The sequence below is a fragment of the Humulus lupulus genome, chromosome 5, assembly GCF_963169125.1.
Source record: "Humulus lupulus chromosome 5, drHumLupu1.1, whole genome shotgun sequence".
Taxonomy (NCBI): Eukaryota; Viridiplantae; Streptophyta; class Magnoliopsida; order Rosales; family Cannabaceae; genus Humulus; species Humulus lupulus.
The window spans coordinates 130973840-130998940 of NC_084797.1; the positions used below are offsets into that span (position 1 = coordinate 130973840).

The window sequence follows — 25101 nt, forward strand, 5'->3', positions numbered from 1 at the left end:
CCGGGAGTATTGATAACGCTTCTGAAAATGCTAACATAGCCCCTGTTATTAAAAGTCCTATCTTTTCTATAACAGTATTCGAATGTTATGTTCGATGTTATCTTAAACTATTCAATAACACATTTTTAGTTGCTATAATATTCAAATAATAACATTTAGTTAGAGTATTTAGTTATAAATTTGACGTTTATTCTTATATTTTTTGCATAACACTTTTCTACTGTTACATTTGATTATTTTGATAACATTTTTAGTTTGTTATATTATATAAATCATAACGATTTGTTATGCTTATAATATGTTTCTAAATCATAACATATTAAAAGTCTAGTAATAAAATTTTGTTACTTTAGTGTGGATAATATATTTTAAATTTTATTTTGATAAGTATACTTATAAGGTATTTTTTTTAATTAAAAGATTTTCATTATTGTTTTTTGATAAAAAAAAAATCAAAATTAATCATAAAATGCAATTCTCAATAGATTGATAAACTATAAGTATTACATTAAACAATAACTAATTCAAACCATGAATGTGTCTACTTGATGAGATCTTAGTTCTAACTTAAGTTTGAAAGCATAACATAATAAAGTTTTATAATCTTGAACATTTTTTACTTCAAAAATAAAAAACAGAAACATTACAAGACACACAAAAGTAAATCATGCATGAAACTTGCTCCATGGCATTACCATATAGAGGTAAACTAAGAGCCTCTCAGAGGCCGTCATACAAAACCTAAAAAGCTGAAGAAGGTTCATGTGAACTGCCAGCCTGATCATCTCAACTTCAGTTTGGAATTGAATCTCACCACCAATGGCATTACCATCTTTAAGCCTTTTAACTGTACTACTGTACCATCTCTGAGAAAGCCTTTGTAGACATTTCCAAAACCACCTTTTCCAACCAAGTAGTACTTGCTGCTGAAGTTGTTTGTTGCCATCTGAAGCTCTCTAAATTGAAATCTCCTCAGGATTCCAAGGCAAGCCTCCTCATGATGTTGCTCTGAAATTTTTTAAAGCCTACAACTGTTAATCTATTCTTCTTCTGTTTCTTTTTTAATGATATTGCTTAAAAAATGAGTTAGTTTTACCAACCGTTGACGTCAAAGAAAATTTGCTGGTTGTGTCTGTACCTCCACCAAAGAAGGAAACCAAACCCAAGAATTAGTAGACAAATGCAGCCCAGGCTTGAAGAAAATTAGAGCAGTTGTAACATGTTATTTAATGATAATCTCTCAAATAATCAATCTTAATAACAACAACAACAATTACAATATAGAAAATGACTTACTTTAAGGTCTTGGCAGGCAACTTTGGTACTGGACCACTTAGATTGTTGTATGACAGGTCCCTAGACCATTAAAAAAAATCCCATAAAACCTTTTTATAAACTATTCAACTTGTGATGGAGCCTTGATAACAAGTAGTATTAAAATGCTAAAAGTTGAAAAGAATTACAGGAAGGCAAGTTGTGTCATGTTAGCCAAAGATGCAGGAATTGTTCTACTCAAAGTGTTATTGTCCAGTCACCTGATACAATTGGTAAACACAAATCCATCATAAAGAAATTTTATATAAGCCTTTGTAGAGGAAACTACAACCTATCACAAAATCTTAGAATGCATCTATGAAAGATTTTGACTTTACAGGTTGCATAGCCAAGAAAATATACTACTGAACCAAATAATATTGTATAGGAACTAGAATTAAATACGCAAGGTACTATAAGAGAAAAGACAAACAAATGAAAATTCAGGAAAAGAATAGATAGACAATCACAGAATGGAAAATCTATTTACCAAGAGTAATAACCAAAGAGTGACTTTTTTTTCTTTCCCTTATTAATATGTTATTCTAGAACTGAGTATGTAAACTTATAAAGTATGTGTCTACCAATTGTAGGATATTTAAAAGCACTATGTATTATATTTAAATACAAAAAGTATCAAAATATTTAGTGTTATGCCCTGAATTCAAATAGTCAAGAACAGACATAAGTGCATCTAACAAGATATGAATCACAACACAAGACTTCTTGTATCGACAGATTATATTATTACAACAAATTTTTGTTTCAAAAGAAAAAACCAGCGTAGAAAACTTTCGTTGAATTTCGACCAATATGATATGTTGAAATGTATGTCTTAAACATAGGCATCCAAGTATTTATGTATGCACCTAAAGAAAAAAATACCTAGTGGATAATAAATAAGGAATAATTCAAAAGATTCACTGCCTTGATAGCTATTGGCTGAACTAAAAGCCAACGACACTGTAAAGGTAATATGGTTATAGGCATAAGATTAGACTCCTGAAGTAAATGCAATTCAAAACAAATTCACATGCATGAGTGAAAGTCCAGTTGCTGATCATGCACTTTGTCAAGATGAGAAGCCTGGGGAATTTTGGATCTTGTACTATTCCATGTTAGCATTAGTTTGCCTCTACAAAGTGCTTAGGTTAAGAGTCAGTATAGCATTTCTTTTTAATAATTGAAAATTAAAATATTTAGATTAACACTAATCTATTCATAACACAAAATAAGAGACAAAGAAATTCCACCTAACCAAATACTTGTGTCTACCACACTACAAAAAACATGTCAACCATAAAGGTACACTAGATAAAGAAAGAACTCTTTACAACATAAAATCCATATCATCAACAAAGCCAAGTAAACCTTATTTGTTATATATAGATTCTATTCACTCCAAATAAATTATTTTTTCTGATTTGAAGCCATACTCTTTATAAATCAAATAAATTTAAAGGAAAAAAAACAGAGAAAAAAGATTGGAAAGGAAAAATCAGAGAAAGAAAATAATACTTTTTCCAGTTTCATGTTGGTGAGTTGTAAAACAGGAATTATCTACCTGAACTTCAGAATCAATCCTGCTAATTAACACATGTTCGCATTATATCCATGAAGACAAGTAATAAAAAGAAGATTGGAATGAAGTGGAAAGAAAGATTGGAATGGAACGGAACGGCACAGAAACATAGAGACAAGCTAACAACCTATCAAGATCATAACCTCCCACTCCAAGAACAAAGTCCATGTCAACGGATCCAAACTTAGCTTGCTTCATTTGTGCCATCCCATTAATATGCTGGCACCAGTGCACATAAAAGTATAAGTTTTTAAAAAATTATTTATTATGAGAGTGAAACACAAAAGCTGAATAGGATACACAAGTTGATTCTTTGGTTTCTGTTAGTTGAAGCAGCTGGCTCCTCCTTCAGTCTCCTTGTTAGCGGAGAATATTCCATTTTGGAAGTATAAGCAGAGGAAGACACATATAGGAGCAATAACTTCTTATATGCTATTCGTTAAAACTGTATACAATTATTAATATCTCAGAAAGAACACCTTAATTCTCTTGGTCAATATCTCCAGCTCAACCTCAGTCACTAAATATCACAATGATAATCAAGCACCAAAACCAGTTTTAGATAAAGTTTGAATAAAGAATTATGAGTCATTTGACATTCCCAAATGGTAGAACCATTTGTGAAATTAAATGTAAAATCTACTAAACAAATCAATTTTCTCTTGTATGGCAAATACTTGGAGGGTGTTTTTACTGTGCAAATTTATTGGTTTCTTCTCAATACAATAAAATAATAAATGCAATTTTCTAGAAATGCCAAACTGTTTGGTTTGTTTTGAGGTGAAACAGCTGACGCAAACAAACAACTCAATCTCTATGATTTGAGCCTTAGATTTGCGATAAAAATCTTTCTAGAGACATCACCCAAATCACTTCAAGATACAAAAAAGGGATCATAAGAATATAGTATCATGAGTTATCTAATTAGCTGTCATAAAATCATATTTAATTTCATTTATCTTATCTATATATAATATTCACATTTTGACAAACAGAGAATATAACCCACTTTCTTAACATTTCTTTATGTACATAGACAAAAAAAAAAAGGATGGCAAGCACCTATTATTTATCTTTGTATAATATGTACTATATATATATATATAAATTTCGTTATTCATCAATAATATGTAAATGGAAGTTTGACTTACCTGATTGTGAAATAGGGGATCGAAGAACCAGATCAGCAACAAGGGGAGAAACCAAGACTTATACCCACTGATAATACCCCAACACCAAAACAAAAATCAATACAAGTTTTACTTAACAAACTAAAACACTAAATATCAAAATCTCTATATTGTTCTATTTCTCCACATATTCAAAATGTTAAAAATGAATCCAGAAACTAAAATAATTGTTTCAAACTGAGTCGTAAAAGAAAATTGATACCTGGGATCCTTTGCGCCATTTCTTCATTGGTATTTTTGGTGCCATTTTCGAATTGTATCATCAAGATTTTGACCACCTAAAAGTATATTATGAGAGCAGAGTTGTCTTCAGAAAACTTGAAGATAAAAGAGGATTAATCCAAGATTTCTTCCTAATTCCAAATTATAAAAGAGGAAGTACTACATTTGGATATAATTCAATAAAATGCAGGTGCACTAAACATAAAAATAACAGAAAGATTTAAACCAAAAAAAGTAAAACAAAATATGAAAGATATATAAAATTAATCTACAATTATAAAAATGTATATACGGTATATTATTATTATCAAAACAGAAGTTTCAATACATATGTAGTGCACCAAATTTTTTTTTTATATTATTTAAATTTTGTGATTTATTTTATTTAAATGCTAAGTGTGATGAATTATTTTATTTAAATGTTGTTTATTTTATTTAGTTGTTGTTTGTTTTATTTGATTGTTTGTTTAATTGTTAGAATTGTTTGGTATAATCTTTTGAATTTAAATTTGTTAATTGTTTGTTTGGTTAATTAATTTAATAAGTGAATAATTATGTAACATGTTTATTTTACTATTAGTGTTATATTTTATATAAGTGTGACAATTGATGTGATTATGTGGGATTTGGTTGAATGCACTAAGGTGCATGGTAGATAGTGATGCACTCTAGTGATTTAGTGTGTGCAAGTTTATGGTAATAAGATGCACATGTGTAGATTTTCTACGCACTTTTATTCCTTTATTATATTTATTTTAATTAATTAACATGATGGAAAAATAAAATAAAATAAATAAAAGAAAAGGAAAGATGGTGGGCGTGTAAGGCAAATGGGAAGGCAATAATTTCTCTTTTCCTAAATGGGTTTGGTTTATATTTGATTTATTAATATCAATTGTGTAATTTATATTTGATTGATTGATAGTTGTATGAAAATTACATTTGATTGATTGGATGTTATTTTATTTGGTATAATTATTATGTGAAATATTAGGAATTACTTGAAATCTTTTCTTTCATTTTGATTTGCCTTTGCCGTGTATGTGTGGTGTTGTGGTCAAATAGGTATTGTAAGAAGTTTCCTTTATGAGGTGTGAAAAGAAATAAGGAAAAGACCCATTTTTTTTATTTATTATTATTTATGAAATGATATAGGAATTTATCAAGACAATTATAAAAGAAGAGAATAGGAAACTATAGATCATTCCACCCTAGAGTATTCGGCCAACCCATTATAAGTAGAAAAGAAAGAAAAGTTGTTATTCCTTTTCATCACACCAAGCCACTAGCCCATATAGTTGTATAGGGAGAGTAACGTGGGGAAGGAGGACAAGAACAAGGGTTGTTCAATTGTGTAAAGAACTAGAGGTAACATTTGTTCATGATTTCTTTAAGACTTTTTCTTTCTTCATTTTGATTCTAAGCTTTGTTATTTTGGATGTATGGTGTTTGAAAATCCTCTATAGGTGACAAGGTTTTCTTGCTAGAGTGTTCTTGATTCAACAATCAAGAGAGGTAATGGTCTTTCTTAGCCTATATATTGGTTTTGATGGGTTTGTCTTTGAGGTTTTTGATGGTGATGCTAATGGTTGATTATTGTAGGATTGATGATTATGATTTGTATACTTTTTAGAATATGAATTGTTTAAAAGGGGTTCATGGGTATGATTGAGGGAATTGATTTGATAGGGTTTATAATGAGGATATATGTTATGTTTATATTGCTATGGTTATCTTTTTAATCATTGATTTATGTAAAATGGTAAATGATGATTTTAGAAATATGATAAGAAATATGTTAGGATTGTTATAAGGCATGTTCATGAGATATGGTGTTATGAATTTATGTATGTTATTGCCATTGTTATTGTTGTTCGATTTCATGTGTAGATTCAATGGAATAGAAAAATTGGTTTTATAAGATTTCATGTGAATATGTTAGTAATATTCTTAGAATCATGTATATAATAAAAGTATGATGAGATTTTGGACATGTATGATTTTATGTGAAATTTTTGGGATAAAAGATAAATCTCATGAGAAATTAAGCTTGCTGATTTTGTAAATAATTGGGTAAAAGTTTGATAAAAAGATGATTTGCATGCATAAGTAATGTCCTTGATGTTATGTTAATTTTATGAAATTAAAAAGGGGATTTTAAGTCCCATTAAAATGATATTTGACTCAAATAATTACCTACAGAATTTTTATTGAATTTTTGAGAAAATATGAGCTTTTAAATTGAATATGGTGATTTTTAATGATAAAAATAGTTGCTGGAATTTTTGTAAGAAAATATGAAGTGAGTTTCACTAAAATGAATTTGATGAGTTCTTGGAACAAATTATTTTCCTAAGTTATGGTAATATTGAAAAATGGTATTTTTAATGGTATGAATGCATATTTTGATAAGTTATGATTTTTCCTTTGTTTTGATTGAGAAAAATATTTAGATTCTATTTATTTGTGATTTTTGAAGAAAATAAATGGTGGCTGAAAGTTTGTTTTAAAAAGGGTTAAAAATTGTTATTTAATGTCACATATGGATTTTTGTTACATAAAACTAAGTCTTAAATAATTTAAATAAAAATATATTTTCCACACTTAAAAAATATATATATTTTTTTACATCATTTATGTAACACAATGATAAAATTTATTTTTCTAAAGAAACATATTAAAAATAGGTATTTTAATTAAATCCAAGCTTTTTGGTTAATTCTTTGTAATTTGAGATTAATAAATGAAAATGTCACATATTTTATTTTTAAGCTAAAATAAAATAATGTTTTGTGAAATTTAATCAACTTAGAAATTTTAAGAAAAATAAAGCATGTTATATGTCTATTGATTTTAAAATAATAAAAGTAAGAAATGTAGAATTATCGATTTTGAAAACGTCTCTATTACGCAATGTTCCCACGTATGCATCACTACAACAATTATGCCCACATATTACATTAAAATATAACATATTTTAAAAAACGCTATTGTTTGACAAGACTAAAAATTTTAGGCGGTAAATTATACACTTAGGCGCCAAATGAAAGACAAAAGCAAAAGAATCCCTAATAACCCTACGCCTCCTCTGTTTCTCTCTCATGCTCTATCTTTCTCTCTCAACAACTCTCTCGTTCAATCTTTCTTTCTTTCTCTCTGTTTGTTGCAGGTGTGTAACAAGGTGATGGGGTCCGCGGCTTGGGTCGTGTGACAGGGAGGCTTGACTCGTGGGTCTACGGCGTGGCTCGCTCGTGGGTGCGACGGGGCTTGCGGCGGTGGGTCTACGGCGTGGGTGCGGCGGTGCTTGAGCTCACGATCTCCGAGTAATATATATGTGCTCTTTTGGTGGCTGACCTTGCCATTCGTGGTGGACGCAGTCTTCGTATGAGGGTATTAATTTTTTTACAGTGTTTAATTTTCATATGTTGTTTACCACATCAAATGTTTGTTCTTGAATCTAGGTATATCTTCCATGGAAGCCGAAGAAGATTGACAGATGGAGCTAGCTCGGTGGTTAGTGATCTGCCCATTTTTCTTAAGAATCCAAGCCCACCAAAATCATCCTTCAATGAGGTACGAGATGATTTTTTTTTTAGAAAAAAATTGGGTTTTTGTTCAATTTGGATGATGGTTTCTGGGAAATTTCTGAAATGGGTTTGATGGATTTCGACAGTTGATTGAATCATTGATAAATCGTGTGGATTTATCAGTGGCAATGCAGCTGTGAAGGGTTCCATCCCAACTCAAACATGTTCCCAAAATCTAATTACTTAGCCCCTCCCTTGAAAAAAGAAAAGGAAAAAAAAGAGATTCAAAATATTTCAGAGCAATAATTTTAGTTGTGAGAGAGTTTGTAATTCATAAAAAAAAATTAGGTCATAATTTCTGTATATTATATCTTAAGAGTTCCAAGGCTAATTAGGCCATGTTTACACACTCAGGAAAGGATACACAGACTTCTATTGTTGTCACCGGATGACTCTTATAGAAAAATGTGCACTGCAATTAGTATGGCTATTGCAACGATTGCACTTCAATATTGGCCTGACTTGTTGCCATATCTCCTGAAGTTAATTAATGACCAGACAAATAGGGATGGAGGTAAGTATTCCGTCATTATTCTTACTAGCCTTTGTTTGTGTGGTTTTAAATACAATAATTTTCTACTACTTGGTCTATGTGAATGCTTTTTCAATTTTAAATATTTGCTTTGCGAACATATATTAATCTCTCAGGATTTCAAGTTTTACTATGAGGTTGTTGTCACATTCTCCTTAAAATCATTTTGAAAGAAATTGATAAGGTTCCTTAGTTACATGATTTGGCCAAGTCAAAGTATTTGATGGCCTCAATTATTGCGTCAATATAAGCTTTGGCTTGAATCAGGAAGCTCAAAAATGCATCACATGTCATATGCTGTGATTTTAATTTCTGTTTTTAACATACACATCATCTATTAGGCTTGTCCAGTAGCAGCTGGTGCTGAGCTGTCTTGTTTGTTGTTTTTCTATTATTACCACTTATGCTAGATTGACAACAATAACCTCTAAGTGTGTACTATATTATGACAATTTTTAATCTAGGCTATTAGGGATTTTAACTTGCTCAAGTGTTGCAAATTATTGTTTGTTATTTGTTTCATATTTAAGAGTTTTATGGTTTTTACATCTGAAAGATGCATGATTTGCTTCTAAATGTTGTAGTTCATGGAGCTTTGAGGTGCTTGGCTCTTCTCTCTGATGACTTGGACGATAAAGTGATGCCCACATTAGTACCTATTTTGTTCCCATGCTTGCTTACTATTGTTTCATCCACTCAGGTTTGTTTGTGTTATATTTTGGTTCCCATTTTGGCAGCTCTTTAGAATCCTATATTAAGTGTATTTTGATGTTTTTTAATTTTAATTTAATTTTATTTTTTAAGGGGTGTTATTTAAGGAAATTTGAAATAAGCATAAATAGTCAATTATGCTTTTGAGTTCACATTAGTATTTGCACATGTGCATAACAATGTTAATTTTGAGTCATTTGCTTTATTAAACAAATGAGTGAGGTAAAGAGGCCAAATGAATGAGAATTTTATGTCAAAACTTCGCGAGGAATTTGATGGTTCAAGTAAAAGTTTAAATTGCTTACCAAATGACTGAATCGTACTTGCATTTTTGTCTGTTTGCAATCTCTGGGCATCTTATTTATTTCTTTAGCTAAAGGTGGGTAATATGCATAGTGATTAGTAGTTGTCTCAGAAGCGTAATCTATTATAAAGTGAGCAAAGTTAAGTCTATACTCCGACACAACACTCCCTTTTCTTGTGTGAGCTGAACAGTAGGTAAATTCATTTGAAATATTAATTGGCAACACTTAACAATCAATATATTACGATATGCTCTAGAAAGATTTGAAAGCTAAATGCATGGGGTAATTCCTTAAAGATTAATTTATGGGTTTGATTTTCATTTATGTTGTCCATGTTATTTCTTAATTTGTTTAAAGATGATGGCTATTCTTTGCTAATCATCAATTTTCTTAAGAAAAAATCATGATTTACAACGAGTATTTACATGATTTTGTTATGTAGAAATGAAAATGAATTTTTATGCTGATGATTTTTTTCCCTGTGCTCTCTGATTTATTTCCTTTAAAAGATTATCATGGATTGTGCTAGAGTTAATGAACTATTATTTGGTGGCTTGCATAAATAGTTTCCATTATTTGTGGGCAGAAGGCTCCATTTTTTTTGTTGTTGCAATTGTCATTGAACATTATAGTGTTGACATGCTAGTGGTATTCATTGTTAAAGTTTTGTTCTCTACATTCTTAGTTTCTGGTTGATAGAAGGAAAACCATATTACACTGAGTTCCACTTTATCTTCTATTGTACGGTTTGTTTGTGGAGGTGTATGACAAATATTTACGTGCAAAAGATCTTTCAATTATTTATTCTTGTATCTCCATGCTGGGTGCAATGAGTGGTGTTTATAGGGTATTTTCTTCATTATGTTTTAATTATTGCCCATTGATGTGATTTGGATGATTGAATTATATATTACATTAAAAAATAACACTTATTTAAAAGTGCTATTAATAAGCAATTAAAAAAACACACAACCCCATATGTGAAATTTCATTTGGCGCCATATGAAATATATAACTAGGCGCCAAATGAAAATAAGAGACACGGAAGAACACAGTAAACTAGTCTCAGCCTCCGAACCCCTAAGCCTCCATTGAATCCCTAATTTCTAGTTTCATCTCTTTGCCTCTCTTTCTTTCTTTCTTTCGTCTCTTTGCCTCTCTTTGCTTCTCTTTGCTTCTCTTTCTTTCTGGTTTCCTAGTCTCTTTCTTTGCTTCTCAGCTTCTCTTTCTTGCTTCTCAGCTTCTCTTTCTTTCTCTTTTTTTTTCGTCTACACAACCACGTTATTCTCCTCCACTCACTCTCATCTACACAACCACTCACTCACTAATTTATGGTTTCGTCTCGTCATTCTCTGCCTCACGCGAGTCTCTGGAGCACACGACGTCGGTGAGAGCTTCCGGAGTACACAACGGAGGTCATTTTTCTGGTTGTCTCGTCTATCTCTGTCTCACATAATGATTCTCCCCTGCTGGAAGCAAGAACATCATTGTGAGGTGAGTTTTTTTTTTATACAAATTTCATATAATCAATATATAAATATAGGGTGAACTTCTAGGGTGATTTATAATCTGATTTCATTTTTTTTATATTATATTCAAAGCTAGAGAAATAACAAAACCTGTGTGCATACAACACATATACATATATATAGTAGCATTTCTTTCTTTTAGGTAAACTTCTATGCCATGAGCCATAGATTTCTTTGTGATGCAGAACAGAAAAAACAAAGAAAAGGGCTAAAAATACCATAGTCCACTGTAGGATTGGTAATGAACATGGTAGATTTATGATTTGGGATGAACATACAAATTATAAATGATGAACTTCTAAGTATTCCTTTGTTATGTTTGTAAGTTTTTATCATGTATCATGTATTAGGGTCTTAATTTTGAAGGTCAGTTTAGGCTGGTTATTTATTTAGAATATTTGAAAATGTATACCACTTTTTGTGATTTAAATATTCCTTTCAGACTTGTATATATGACGAATTGAAGACACAAGCATCAGAAAAAAACTTTCCCTCTTGTTTAAAGATTCAGAGTGTATTTTTTTTTCATTATGGTTGTAAGTTTAAAAATTGGGATGGCAATCAGGTGTTTAATGGAGTTGTTGATAAAAATTCAGGGTTGTTTTTAAGCTTTCCTTGGTTCTATTTATGTTTTGTTATGACTTGTTTAGATTGAGAATTTAGGTTTTGGGATTTTGAAAAATGGTTTCGCTATCTCATTCTCTAGTTGTAATTCTAAAAAACCAGTTTCAGATCTTCTTTGGATGCTGATTCAAGTGACATGCATTTGTTTTGTTCAAACTGAAATCAAAATCGTATTGAAAAACACAATATTATGTTCTACAAATCTTTTTACTGAATTCCAAATAAAATAGAACATGAATAACTTGTATAGGGTAATTTAATGTGCTCTCAGCTTTATTTTGTTTTCATGGGAGTTTTTGATGTTGGTTCTTTGCTAGGCACTTATTTTTGCGAAAGAATTAGCTATGCCTGGAAATGGACAGAAAGAGTCAAATTTGAGCAAGAAAAACGCTCACAAACTCAATGATTTATAAGGTAATTTCTCAGTTTTTGTTGGAATAAATTAACAAACAGCAAGCCATTTTAGCTTTTGATGTTCATTACTTAATTGGTATAACTAATGAGAATACATGACAAACTTCTATATCTGTCTTTGTTCCTTGCTTTGATTTTTAATTTATGTGATAGATTGCAAAACCTTGTTATGTGCATAGAGGGAATCATATATTTTGAGAATGGTTTATTTATGGTTTTGCATTTTGAGAATGGGATTAGTCAATGAGTAATGATCTTGAAATTATTACCAGGTCGTTGAGCATGGTCTGGGACATCTGCCATTTACAGAAAAATAGGTGGTCACTCCAACTGGTAAGCTGACAGTCAAATGGAATTTTTTAGATCTGTCCCTTTCAGTTTTCTGTTTTCATTTTTAATGGGTTCCTTCAGCTTATATGTGAAAAATTACTTATCATATTGTAACTTTTCCTTTTTTCTTTTTTTAAACAAGAAAATAGGGCTGCAATGGAAGCTGAGAGAAGAGAAGCAAAAGAGGCTGCTGAAAGGGAGGCCAATGAAGCGTCAAGCCAGGCTGCTGTTCAGAAGGAAGCTTTAGGATTGCAAACTAAAGCCAAAACCAAGGAATCTGAATTTGAAAAACCAATAAATTCAGCATCAGCAGGTAATTTGGCTACCAGGCAAATATAGCAACCTTGTACTGATCTATAAATATAATCATTTGCCCTTTTATCTAAAAATCTAGTTTAGCCCTAGTTTTCACAAAGATCAGCTAGGTTTTGGCAATAGTTCATTTTTGACACTACACTGTATTCTCCTCTGTTTTTTTCAGTTTATTCATGTTCTCTGTACTCTTTTAAGAATTTTTCTGTTATCTGATGCGTGAAAGGGGATATTGGTGGTAGGTGACATTACTAAAGCTGCAGAAGCTGCACTAAAGTTGGAGCATGAAAGATTAAAAAAGTTGGAAGACTTGGATGAAGGAAACAAGGCATTAGGATTGAATGTAAATAAGGTTTGCTCTCTATATTGTAATTCATATTTATTTGAAAATTGTTAATCTCTATTTGGTAACTAGAAACTAGTATTTTTGTTTGGGATTTTCTTGCAGCATTCTTATAGAGTTTAATTGTTTAAGTATATTAAGCTTTAGTTTATCTTGACAGGAGGTTTCTACTGGTGTGAAAAAGTTATTGAGGGAATCGTCTGGCCAGTACAGCGACTTCAATATTCTTTCCTCTTTAAATTCTTAGGTAAATCATGTAACTTACTGTTTGTTTAGTAGGATATATGTTTTTATATATATATCTATAATATTTTAGGTGAAAATTTATGATCTTTAAGAAAGTGTTAGATGGCACTAGATGCATTAGATCAATCCTTATGTGTTGTTTTAGGTTCAGATCACTTCCAGGACTTGTCAACCAAACCCAAAGGGATATCATAGAATGTAATGTCTGCTTTTATTGGCCTTTTCATTCTTCCTTTTTATACACATTACTGTATTGAAGTCATAGGTTGTCTATAATTTTTCATGCTTACGTTTGACACTTCTATCAAATAATAGTACATATTCTTTGATTGCTTGATTGATGCTTTTGAAAGTATAATACAGATATATTTAATAAGAGTTAATAATTTCATTAATGCAACATGGATGACTATAGCTGCCACTTTAATAAGTTCTAATCTTCCAGTTTTATCAGATACTATATTGTGCAGTGACATAATATATCAAATGACCGATTACACACATGCATAGGCACACACTGACACCTATACTTGGATTGACTGATAAAATCTTATAATTTCATTACTTCCAACATAGAAACCTAGAATTACAACTTTCATGCATTTTTAATTAATACAAGGCAATTTGGTTATGTTTTTTTTTTTTATAAAAGCCCTAGAATTACCACTTTAAGTAATTGCTGGTGTGATTCCATTATTACACTCAAATATTACAGGTGTGTAGATGTGACTGGAGCTTACAGTGCTCTAAAGACGGAGCTTAACATAAGCTTGACAGCAATAGGCCTTTTGTGGACTACAACTGGCTTTATTGCAAAGAGGATTACACATGGACCTGTGGAAGAAAGGGAATCAGGTATATGACAAGTGCACAACAAATGGACTCACAACAAAGACAAGTGCACAAAGGATGATGAATTGAAGGATGGAGCAAGTTTCATGCATGGTTTACTTTTGTGTATCTTGTAATTTTTTGTTTTTCATTTTTGAAGTAAAAAATGTTCAAGATTATAAAACTTTATTATGTTATGCTTTCAAACTTAAGTTAGAACTAAGATCTCATGAAATAGACACATTCAGAGTTTGAATTAGTTATTGTTTAATGTAATACTTATAGTTTATCAATCTATTGAGAATTATATTTTATGATTAATTTTGATTTTTTTTTTTATCAAAATACAATAATGAAAAGCTTTTAAATAAAAAAAAAACTTATAAGTACCATTATCACAATAAAAAACCTTAATATGTTATAATTTAGAAACATATTATAAGCGTAAAAAATCGTTATGGTTTAAATAATATAGCAAATTAAAAATGTTATCAAAATAATCAAATGTAACAGTTGAAAAGTGTTTTGAAAAAGGTACAAGATTAAACTTCAAATTTATAACCAAAAACTCTATCTAAATGTTATTATTTCAATATTATAGCACCTAAAAATGTGTTATTGAATAGTTTAAGATAACACTGAACATAACATTCAAAGACTGTTATAGAAAAGACTGGACTTTTAATAACAGGGGCTATGTTAGCATTTTCAGAAGTGCTATCAATAGTCCCGGTTAGCAGTTTTTAAGTGTTATGAATACTGTTTTTTCTTGTAGTGCATGTTACATGCAACTCCACTTTTACGTCCAAAATTATGTTTATTATTCAACTATGTGGTTTTTATAAAACGATCATGCATGTAAAATGGGTAAAACGAGCATTATTCTTTTATGGCTTTATGAGTAGTTAAGAATAATTGCATGTGTTTGTGTAACTGTTATTATGTGTGCATGGCCCATGCACACATGAGTTGTATGGAAGGGCAAAATAGTAATTTTATGAACCTAAGAAATGTTATTTTGATTATGATATAGGCTCGTTGAAAGATTGTGAAATTTCTTAGCTTGGACCTGAGGTAAGGAAGTTAGATAGATTCTATGATTTTATGCTATGAATGGTAAGACTGTTGTATGAATGAATTGTTATGAATTATGAATGCCATAACGTGATGATATGTTGAATGTGATATGTGTATGGATGTTAGATACATCAAACCAGTTACGATGTTAGATACATCAAACAGAATACGATGTTAGATACATCAAGCAGATTACGATGTTAGATACATCGAACGAGTTACTAAGGACATTGAGACGTAACTCCTAGGGCGGACGCGCCGAGGTTATTCAAGGACCAGAGATCTCCTGTTTACCTCATAGGGTGACATGGACAACTAGCGATCCATGCTCATCATGTATGCTGTATGAATGTGATATGATGATATGTTACGATTACGTTATGATATGCTATGATGATATGTTACGATAACGTTATGATATGCTATGATGATATGTTACGATAATCTTATGATATGCCATGATGTTTTAAATGAACGTTAGTGTTTGTATTTGTTGTATTCTTACTTGCTTATTTGTTTGTACTTTCTTACTGGGCTTTTAGCTCACCCCCTTACTTTCCTTCCAGGTAGCAAATAGGATTTCTTTATGGCACGCATGGTGACGTGAGGAGTTCTTTCATCATGGGGTGTATGGCGTGGGGTAATCCTATGGACGGAAAAATGATCATCGTAGAACGCCATTTAAATTATGTTTTGTTTAAGAGACTTTCCTAATTTATCAGTGGGACTCAGTTATTTTATTTTGTTTCTTTTAAACTTTGCATAAAAATTTATGTTTTCTTTTAAAACTAATGGCGCCAACTTGCATGGTTTTAAGCAAGTCCCCACTGAGACTTTGATAATGAGTGGTAATCTTTTACAAACTTTGTTATGCGAATGTTTTATAAGTATTAGCTTAGGGCGTTCTTTACAAATCATATCAGAGACGGTCGTCCATGTTTTCCAAGGACCCCCCCCCCCCCACCATACACGCTAAAGATGGGAAAATCTCACTTCAGCGCGTTGTAAGTATTTGCTTATGTGTTATTACTTGCTTCTATTTTTATTTAATTTTTCTATAGTTAACTGTAGTAGTAAATATGCCTCCTGTGTTAAGAACAACAAAGAAACAATTGATTAAGGAGATCCGTGCGATTCCAAAAGTCGGGCTTGAAGAAGAATTTTACGATTGGAGGATAGCGGTCTTAAAGACGACGAAGGAGGTTTGCGATCGTATAAAAAGAATGATGAATAAGAGAGGAGCCTTGCTTTGTCCCATAGAGAAATTCTGGGTGATGAGTCAGGCGTTGTCGATGTATTCAGAGGCTCTTCTACAGTGGAATCGATCTTGGAATGATGTTATGCCTGAAGGTCTAGAGTTTAGCACCATAGAGTTTACGATTCGCGATTTTCTGGAAAATTACGAATTTAGTCGTTTGGAGCTGGTGCTAGTAAAGACCGATGATGGCGCAATAGAGGAGCGTATAGAGACGGTGCAGACGTGGAAGGAGAAACGGCAGTTGAGGAAGTACTACGAGCTATACCGTGTCTGACCGCGAGGATGGAGATTATGGCAAGCGCGCCTGACTATTTCCACATTCCGGGGGACATCTTTAACTATGATTCAGGGGACGAGTCCACCATCGAGGACTAGAGTCCATTTCGTGATCGTCGCATGGGGATGCCAATAAATTAAGATGGATCAATAATAATTTTCTAAGACTTTAAGGAAATATGTTTTGGTTAATTAAACACTTTTTGGGATTGTTTAATTTTGGAATATTTTAAACATTTTGAATACTATGGATATTTTATTGCAAATTTAAATGGTTTGATGTGAATGCATGATTTACAAATATCCATCGATATGCAATGTTCCTTCCTTATGATTTTTCCTGTGATTGCCTTAGAACTTCATCATGTCAACCAGAGGAAGAGGAGGAAGGGGAAGAGGTAGAGGTAGAGGAAAGGGTACCTCCACAAGGTCTGAAACTACGACTATCCCTGATGTTGAAGTGCCAACTGTTCAACCTGCAGCTCCAGCAGCGCCAACTATGGACCTGGCTGCAGAGGTGGCAAGGTTAAGAGAAGAGTTGAGACTAAGAGATGAGGAGCTAGCGTAAGCTAGACAAGCACCACAGACATCTCAAACGCACCCTATACCTCAAGTTCCAGTGGCACAACCTCAGCCGCCAGTCCCACCACCTGCACCACAACCTGTAGCCTATGGGCTTGAACCAGTATATGAGAGCTTCAGGAAACAAGCCCCACCGACGTTTGAAGGGAAAGCTGATCCAATGGTGGCAGAAGATTGGCTAAGGTCTGTTGAGGCTATTTTTGATCATATGGAGTTAGATGATCGCCAAAGGGTTTCCTGCGCAGCTTATCTACTTAAGATGGATGCACGTATTTGGTGGGACGTGACTAAACAGACCCATGATCCAAATACCATGACTTGGGCGCAGTTTGTCCAGGCATTCAGTAAGAAGTATTATAGTCCAGCGGTGCTAGCAACTAAGGTTGATGAATTTATAACTCTGGTTCAAGGGAGCCTTTCGGTCACCGACTATGCACAAAAGTTCGATCGATTGGCCAAGTTTTCCCCTGAAGTGGTGCCGACTGATGCAATGCGAGTCCAGAGGTTTGTAAGGGGACTCAAACCGATGATAGCAAGGGATGTTAGGATGACCAGCGCTGAGGTGGCCAGTTATGCAGAGGTATTGGATAGAGCTATTGAGGCTGAATATTTGGAGGATCGAATATGGAAGGATAATGCCGCTAGAAGAGAGAACCATCGCAACAAGAACTTCCATGAGAGCAACAAAAGAAAGGCTATCGAAGGGCAGAATAGTGGGGTTGATAAAAGACCTAGACCTCCAGTCACGAACAGCAACAACCACAACTCTCAGAACCATAGCAACCGCAATAACCGCTTCAATGACCGGAATCGTGGGAACCAACAGGTCAACCGAGTTGAGCATCCTACCTGCCCTAAATGCACAAGGAAACACCCAGGAGAGTGCCAGGCCGGTTCCAACAAATGCTTCAAGTGCGGCCATACAGGACACTTGCGGAAGAATTGCCCACAATGGAAGGCGGGACAGAATAACAATAACAATCTGGTGCCAGCAAGAGTCTTCGCCTTAACTCAGGACGAAGCGGCCAATAGCAACACCGTGGTTACAGGTTAGCTCCCTATATCTGGTACAATGTGTAGAGTCTTAATTGATTCTGGAGCAACTCATTCCTATGTTTCCATGAATGTGATTGATAGACTGAATATGCCTTGTAAGATGTTTGCACATAACTTTAGTACATTGTTACCATCGGGAGATATGATGTCATCAAATAAGTGGTTACCGTCAACACCTGTAACAGTATAAGGTAGAGAGTGCCCAGCAGATCTCATAGATCTGAGTATACTAGATTATGATGTTATACTCGACATGGATTGGTTATCCAAGCATGGGGCTACGATAGACTGTCGAAAGAAGATCGTAGAGTTCAGGCCAAAGGAAGGAGAGGTTTTCTCCTTTAAAGGTGAAGTAGCAGGCCTTCGAACACCCATAATATCTGCACTGGAAGCACGGAATATGATGCAACATGGATGTTCGGCGTTCCTTGCCAGTGTAGTGGATAAGTCCAAGGAGTTAGAACTAAAGCCAGAAAATGTTCATATTGTTTGTGAGTTCCCGGAGGTGTTTCCCGAGGAGTTACCAGGACTACCCCCGGACAGAGAGATCGAGTTTGTAATCGAGCTTGCACGTGAAACTGCACCAATATCTAAGGCACCCTATCGAATGGCGCCAGTAGAGTTAAAGGAACTTAAGAACCAACTATAGGAGTTGTTGGACAAAGGGTTCATAAGACCTAGCCATTCTCCATGGGGAGCACCAGTCCTATTTGTGAAGAAGAAGGACGGGAGTATGAGGATGTGCATTGATTATCGAGAGCTCAATAAGGTCACCATTAAGAATAAGTATCCTTTGCCTAGGATAGACGACCTTTTTGATCAGCTACAAGGGGCTTCAGTGTTCTCGAAGATTGATCTGCGGTCTGGGTACCATCAGTTGAAAGTGAAAGAGGGAGACATTCCAAAAACGGCCTTCAGAACTCGCTATGGACACTACGAATTCTTAGTGATGTCCTTTGGACTCACCAACGCCCCATCAGCCTTTATGGATATGATGAATAGGGTATTTAAGGATTTCTTGGACAAGTTCGTAGTAGTGTTCATTGATGATATCCTCATTTACTCAAAGACCAAGGAGGAGCACGAAGAGCATTTGAGATTGACTCTAAATAGATTACTGGAACATCGGTTATATGCCAAGTTCTCTAAATGCGAGTTTTGGCTGGAACAGGTAACCTTCTTAGGGCACATAGTCTCCAAGGATGGGATTGCAGTAGACCCATCAAAGATCGAGGCCATTAGAGACTGGCCCCAGCCAAAGAATGCCTCAGAAGTTTGGAGTTTCTTAGGGTTGGAAGGTTATTATAGAAAGTTTGTCGAGGGTTTCTCGAAGATCGCTACCCCGTTGACCAACTTAACCCGGAAACATCAGAAGTTCGCATGGACAGAAAAATGTGAAGAGAGTTTTCAGACCATGAAGGATAAGTTGATTTCCGCGCCTATCCTTTGTGTTCCCACCGAGGGCGGAAAATTTGTGGTATACTGTGATGCGTCAAAGAACGACTTGGGATGCGTGTTGATGCAAGAAGGGAAGGTGGTAGCTTATGCTTCCAGACAACTCAAGGATTATGAGCAGCGGTATCCCACTCATGACCTTGAATTGGCAGCTGTAGTATTCGAACTCAAGATATGGAGACATCACCTGTACGGAGATAGGTGTGAGATATACACCGACCACAAAAGTCTAAAATACTTTTTCACACAAAAGGAACTGAACATGAGGCAGCGAAGGTGGTTGGAATTAGTAAAGGATTATGATTGTGAGATTCTATACCACCCAGGCAAGGCACACGTAGTTGCCGATGCTTTGAGAAGGCGGGGACATGGGAGTTTCTCAGCGCTGCATGCAACAGAGATGCCTCTTCAGAAAGAGATCATAAATGCTAAGATTGAAATTGTGATAGGAAGTTTGGCAAACCTCACATTGCAATCCTCTTTACTAGAGCAAATCTGAGAAGGACAGAAATTGGATGAAGCCTTGGTGAAACAAGAGGCTTTGGTACAAGAAGGTGGCAGCAGCGATTTCATGGTGTCTAATGGTGGATTGCTAAGATTCAAGGATAGGATTTGTGTACCTGACAGTGCTAAAATTAAGGAAAGTATCATGAAAGAAGCACACACAACGCCTTATTCCTTGCACCCAGGGTCCACGAAAATGTACCAAGACCTCAAGGCACTATATTGGTGGCATGGAATGAAGAGGGACATTGCTGAGTTTGTTGCTAGATGTTTGACATGCCAGCAAGTCAAAGCAGAACACCAGAGACCAGCAGGGTTGCTTCAACCGCTCTACATTCCTGAATGGAAATGGGAGGATATCACGATGGATTTTGTGGTAGGGTTGCCTAGAACCACCAAGCAGCACGACTCAGTGTGGGTGATAGTAGATAGACTCACTAAGTCTGCTCATTTTCTGCTAGTTAAGACCACATACTCGGCGAATCAATATGCTGACTTGTATGTTAGTTAAATAGTGAGACTTCATGGGGTGCTAAAGTCGATAATTTCTGATCGAGGGTTAGTTTTCACATCGAACTTTTGGAAAGGGCTACAGAGAGCTATGGGATCAAGACTGAAGTTTAGCACTGCTTTTCATCCTCAGACCGATGGCCAGTGTGAGAGGACTATATAGATATTAGAAGACATGTTGAGGTGCTGTGCCTTGGACTTTTCGGAGTCTTGGAATCGATATCTACCTCTAATGGAGTTCTCGTACAATAACAGTTACCAATCTACCATAGGGATGGCTCCCTATGAGATGCTTTATGGGCGTAAATGTAGATCTCCTTTGCACTGGGATGAAGTTGGGGAGAAACGGATTTTAGGGCCTGAAGCAGTTAGTGAGGCTAGTGAGGCAATTGAGAAGATACGCCAAAGGATGCTTACTGCGCAGAGTAGGCAAAAGTGCTACGCTGACCTCAAGAGAAGGGACATCGAGTTTTCTGTAGGCGAGTTTGTCTTCTTGAAAATCTTGCCGATGAAAGGTGTGATGCGTTTTGGAAAGAAAAGGAAGTTAAGCCCTAGATATATTGGTCCATTTGAGATATTGGACAGGATAGGGTAAGTTGCATACCGTTTGGCACTGCCCCCAGCATTAGATGAAACGCATAACGTCTTTCACATCTCGATGCTGCGTAAGTATGTGTCAGACCCCTCTCATGTGTTGAGTTACGAGCCGTTATAGCTAAAGCAGGACCTGAGTTATGATGAACAGCCTGAGCGCATTATAGAAAAGAGAATCAAGGAATTGAGATCCAAAAGGATTCCACTAGTCAAGGTCCTGTGGAAGAATAGTACGGAACGAGAAGCAACATGGGAGTTGGAGGAAGACATGAAAGCAAAATACCTTGAGTTATTTGGTAAGAAAGAATTTCGGGACGAAATTCCTTTTAAGGAGGGTATATTGTAGTGCACCAAAAAATTTTTTTTTAGATTATTTAAATTTTTGTGAATTATTTTATTTAAATGTTAAGTGTGATGAATTGTTTTATTTAAATGTTGTTGTTTTATTTAATTGTAGTTTGTTTTATTTGATTGTTTATTATTTTATTTAATTGTTAGAATTGTTTGGTATAATCTTTTGAATTTAAATTTGTTAATTGTTTGTTTGGTTAATTAATTTAATAAGTGAACAATTGTGTAACATGTTTATTTTACTATTAGTGTTACATTTTAAATAAGTGTGACAATTGAGGTAATTATGTGAGTTATGGTTGAATGCACTAAGGTGCATGGTAGATAGTGATGCACTCTAGTGTTTTAGTGTGTGCTAGTACATGGTAATAAGGTGCACATGTGTGGATTTTCTACACATTTTATAATTGCCATTTATGATATTTTTGGGTAGTTTATTTTAATAAGTAGGAAATTAAATAAATAAAAAAAGGAGAATAAAGGATATGGAGAGAGGGTGGACGTGTAGTGTAAGATATTAGGGGATTGTTTGATTTTTTTCCATTTTTCTTTTAAGAGAATAAAAATTTAATTGGATGAGGATAGACATTTTGGGAAACTATCATTTGACTCCAATCCTTTATAATAAAAGAAAAATAAAAAGGAATTATGAGAAAATAAAATAGAAAAAGGAAACTTACCATTTTGTGTTGGTGAGGCTTTATTGAGAGAATTGAATAAAGGGGAAGGAAAGGAAGAGAGGGGCATTCTTCCTTGTGGCTGCCGTGACCTAGAGAGAGAGAGAGAGTGGCGTGTAGAGAGAGAGGGAGAAGAAGGAAGAAAGAAAGAAGAAGAAGGTGAAGAGGAACCCATTTTAGAGTATGTTTTCTTGTATTTTTGGTTTGTCAAACCTCTTTCTTGATTATATGTTATTGACTTTGTTTATTTGTTGTGTGTGATTGGATTCTTTCTCCTTCTCATGGTGGTTTTCAAATAAAACCCTAGGCTTGAACAAGGGGTGTGAAGTTTGGGTGTTGATCATATTGTGTTCTTGATTTTACAATCAAGAGAGGTAATGGTCTTTCTTAGCCTATATATTGGTTTTGATGGGTTTATCTTTGAGGTTTTCGATGGTGATGCTAATGGTTGATTATTGTAGGATTGATGATTATGATTTGTATATTTTTGAGAATATGATTTGTTTAAAAAGGGTTCATGGGTATGATTGAGGGAATGGATTTGATAGGGTTTATAATGAGGATATATGTTATGTATATATTGCTATGGTTATCTTTTTAATCCTTGATTTATGTAAAATGGTAAATGATGATTTTAGAAATATGATAAGAAATATGTTAGGATTGTTATAAGGCATGTTTATGAGATATGGTGTTCATGAATTTATGTATGTTATTGCCATTGTTATTGTTGTTGGATTTCATGTGTAGATTCAATGGAATAGAAAAATTTGTTTTATAAGATTTCATGTGAATATGTTAGTAATATTCTTAGAATTGTGTATATAATAAGAGTATGATGAGATTTTGGACATGTATGATTTTATGTGAAATTTTTGGGATAAAAGATGAATCTCTTGAGGAGTTAAGCTTGCTGATTTTTGTAAATAATTGGGTAAAAGTTTGATAAAAAGATGATTTGCATGCATAAGTAATGTCCTTGATGTTATGTTAATTTTATGAAATTAAAAAGGGGATTTTAAGTCCCATTAAAATAATATTATTCTCAAATAATTACCTACATAATTTTTATTGAATTTTTGTGAAAATATGAGTTTTTAAATTGAATATGGTGATTTTTAATGATGAAAATAGTTGCTGGAATTTTCGTAAGAAAATATGAAGTGAGTTTCACTAAGATGAATTTGATGAGTTTTTGGAACAGATTATTTTTCCTAAGTTATGGTAATAATGAAAAATGGTATTTTAAAATGGTATGAATGCATATTTTGATAAGTTATGATTTTCCTTTATTTTGATTGAGAAAAATATTTAGATTCTATTTATTTGTGATGTTTGAAGAAAATAAATGGTGGCTGAAAGTTTGTTTTAAAAGGTTAAAAATTGTTATTTAATTGTCACATATGGATTTTTGTTACATAAAACTAAGTCTTAAATAATTTAAATAAAAATATATTTTCCACACTTAAAAATATAATTTTTCACATCATTTATGTAACACAATGATAAAATTTATTTTTCTAAAGAAACATATTAAAAATAGGTATTTTAATTAAATCCAAGCTTTTTGGTTAATTCCTTGTAATTTGAGATTAATGAATGAAATTGCTACATATTTTATTTTTAAGCTAAAATAAAATAATTTTATAAAATAAAATAATGTTTTGAGAAATTTAATCAACTTAGAAATTTTAAGAAAAATAAAGCATGTTATATGTCTATTGATTTTAAAATAATAAAAGTAAGAAATGTAGAATTATCGTTTTTGAAAACGTCTCTATTACGCAATGTTCCCACATATGCATGTTACATGCAACTCCACTTTTACGTCCAAAATTAGGTTTATTATTCAACTATGTGGTTTTTATAAAACGATCATGCATGTAAAATGGGTAAAACGAGCATTATTCTTTTATGGCTTTATGAGTAGTTAAGAATAATTGCATGTTTTGTGTAACCGTTATTATGTGTGCATGGCCCATGCACACATGAGTTGTATGGAAGGGAAAAATAGTAATTTTATGAACCTAAGAAATGTTGTTTTGATTATGATATAGGCTCGTTGAAAGATTGTGAAATTTCTTAGCTTGGACCTGAGGTAAGGAAGTTAGATAGATTCTATGATTTTATGCTATGAATGGTAAGACTGTTGTATGGATGAATTGTTATGAAATATGAATGTCGTAATGTGATGATATGTTGAATGTGATATGTGTATGGATGCTAGATACATCAAACCAGTTACGATGTTAGATACATCAAACAGATTACGATGTTAGATACATCAAGCAGATTACGATGTTAGATACATCGAACGAGTTACTAAGGACATTGAGACGTAACTCCTAGGGCGGACGCGCCGAGGTTATTCAAGGACCAGAGATCTCCTGTTTACCTCATAGGGTGACATGGACAACTAGAGATCCATGCTCATCATGTATGCTGTATGATTGTGATATGTTACGATTATGTTATGATATGATGATATGTTACGATTATGTTATGATATACCATGATGTTTTAGATGAACGTTAGTGTTTGTATTTGTTGTATTCTTACTTGCTTATTTGTTTGTACTTCCTTACTGGGCTTTTAGCTCACCCCCTTACTTTCCTTCCAGGTAGCAAATAGGATTTCTTTATGGCACGCGTGGTGACGTGAGGAGTTCTTTCATCATGGGGTGTATGGC

The 25101-nt window shown here is 33.6% G+C and overlaps 1 protein-coding gene across 3 annotated transcripts; it reads left to right on the forward strand.

Moving 5' to 3' along the window:
* The first annotated feature begins 5366 nt into the window (after positions 1-5366).
* Positions 5367-14343, forward strand: LOC133777661 (mRNA export factor GLE1-like). Of its 3 annotated transcripts, none has more exons than XR_009868750.1 (12): positions 5367-5676; positions 5775-5823; positions 7478-7631; positions 7770-7881; positions 8250-8409; positions 9012-10937; positions 11914-12010; positions 12283-12343; positions 12483-12653; positions 12879-13004; positions 13156-13242; positions 13957-14343. XR_009868750.1 is itself a non-coding variant. In XM_062217354.1 (5 exons), the coding sequence occupies exons 2-4, from the start codon at positions 12497-12499 to the stop codon at positions 13240-13242; spliced, it is 354 nt and encodes a 117-aa protein (XP_062073338.1). In that variant the 5' UTR covers positions 12176-12343; positions 12483-12496; the 3' UTR covers positions 13957-14343. The 3 variants fall into 3 exon arrangements, 1 of the variants encoding a protein (XP_062073338.1); XR_009868749.1 differs by having other exon boundaries at positions 12895-13004; XM_062217354.1 differs by lacking the exons at positions 5367-5676; positions 5775-5823; positions 7478-7631; ... (2 more) ...; positions 9012-10937; positions 11914-12010 and having other exon boundaries at positions 12176-12343; positions 12895-13004.
* The last annotated feature ends 10758 nt before the right edge of the window (positions 14344-25101 follow it).

Bases quoted from the DNA above. Each gene is read 5' to 3' on its own strand.
- LOC133777661 (XM_062217354.1), top strand. From the start codon at position 12,497: ATGGAAGCTGAGAGAAGAGAAGCAAAAGAGGCTGCTGAAAGGGAGGCC. The intron at 12,654-12,894 runs GTAATTTGGCTA...TATTGGTGGTAG, and splicing joins AATAAATTCAGCATCAGCAG to GTGACATTACTAAAGCTGCA. The intron at 13,005-13,155 runs GTTTGCTCTCTA...TTATCTTGACAG, and splicing joins TAGGATTGAATGTAAATAAG to GAGGTTTCTACTGGTGTGAA.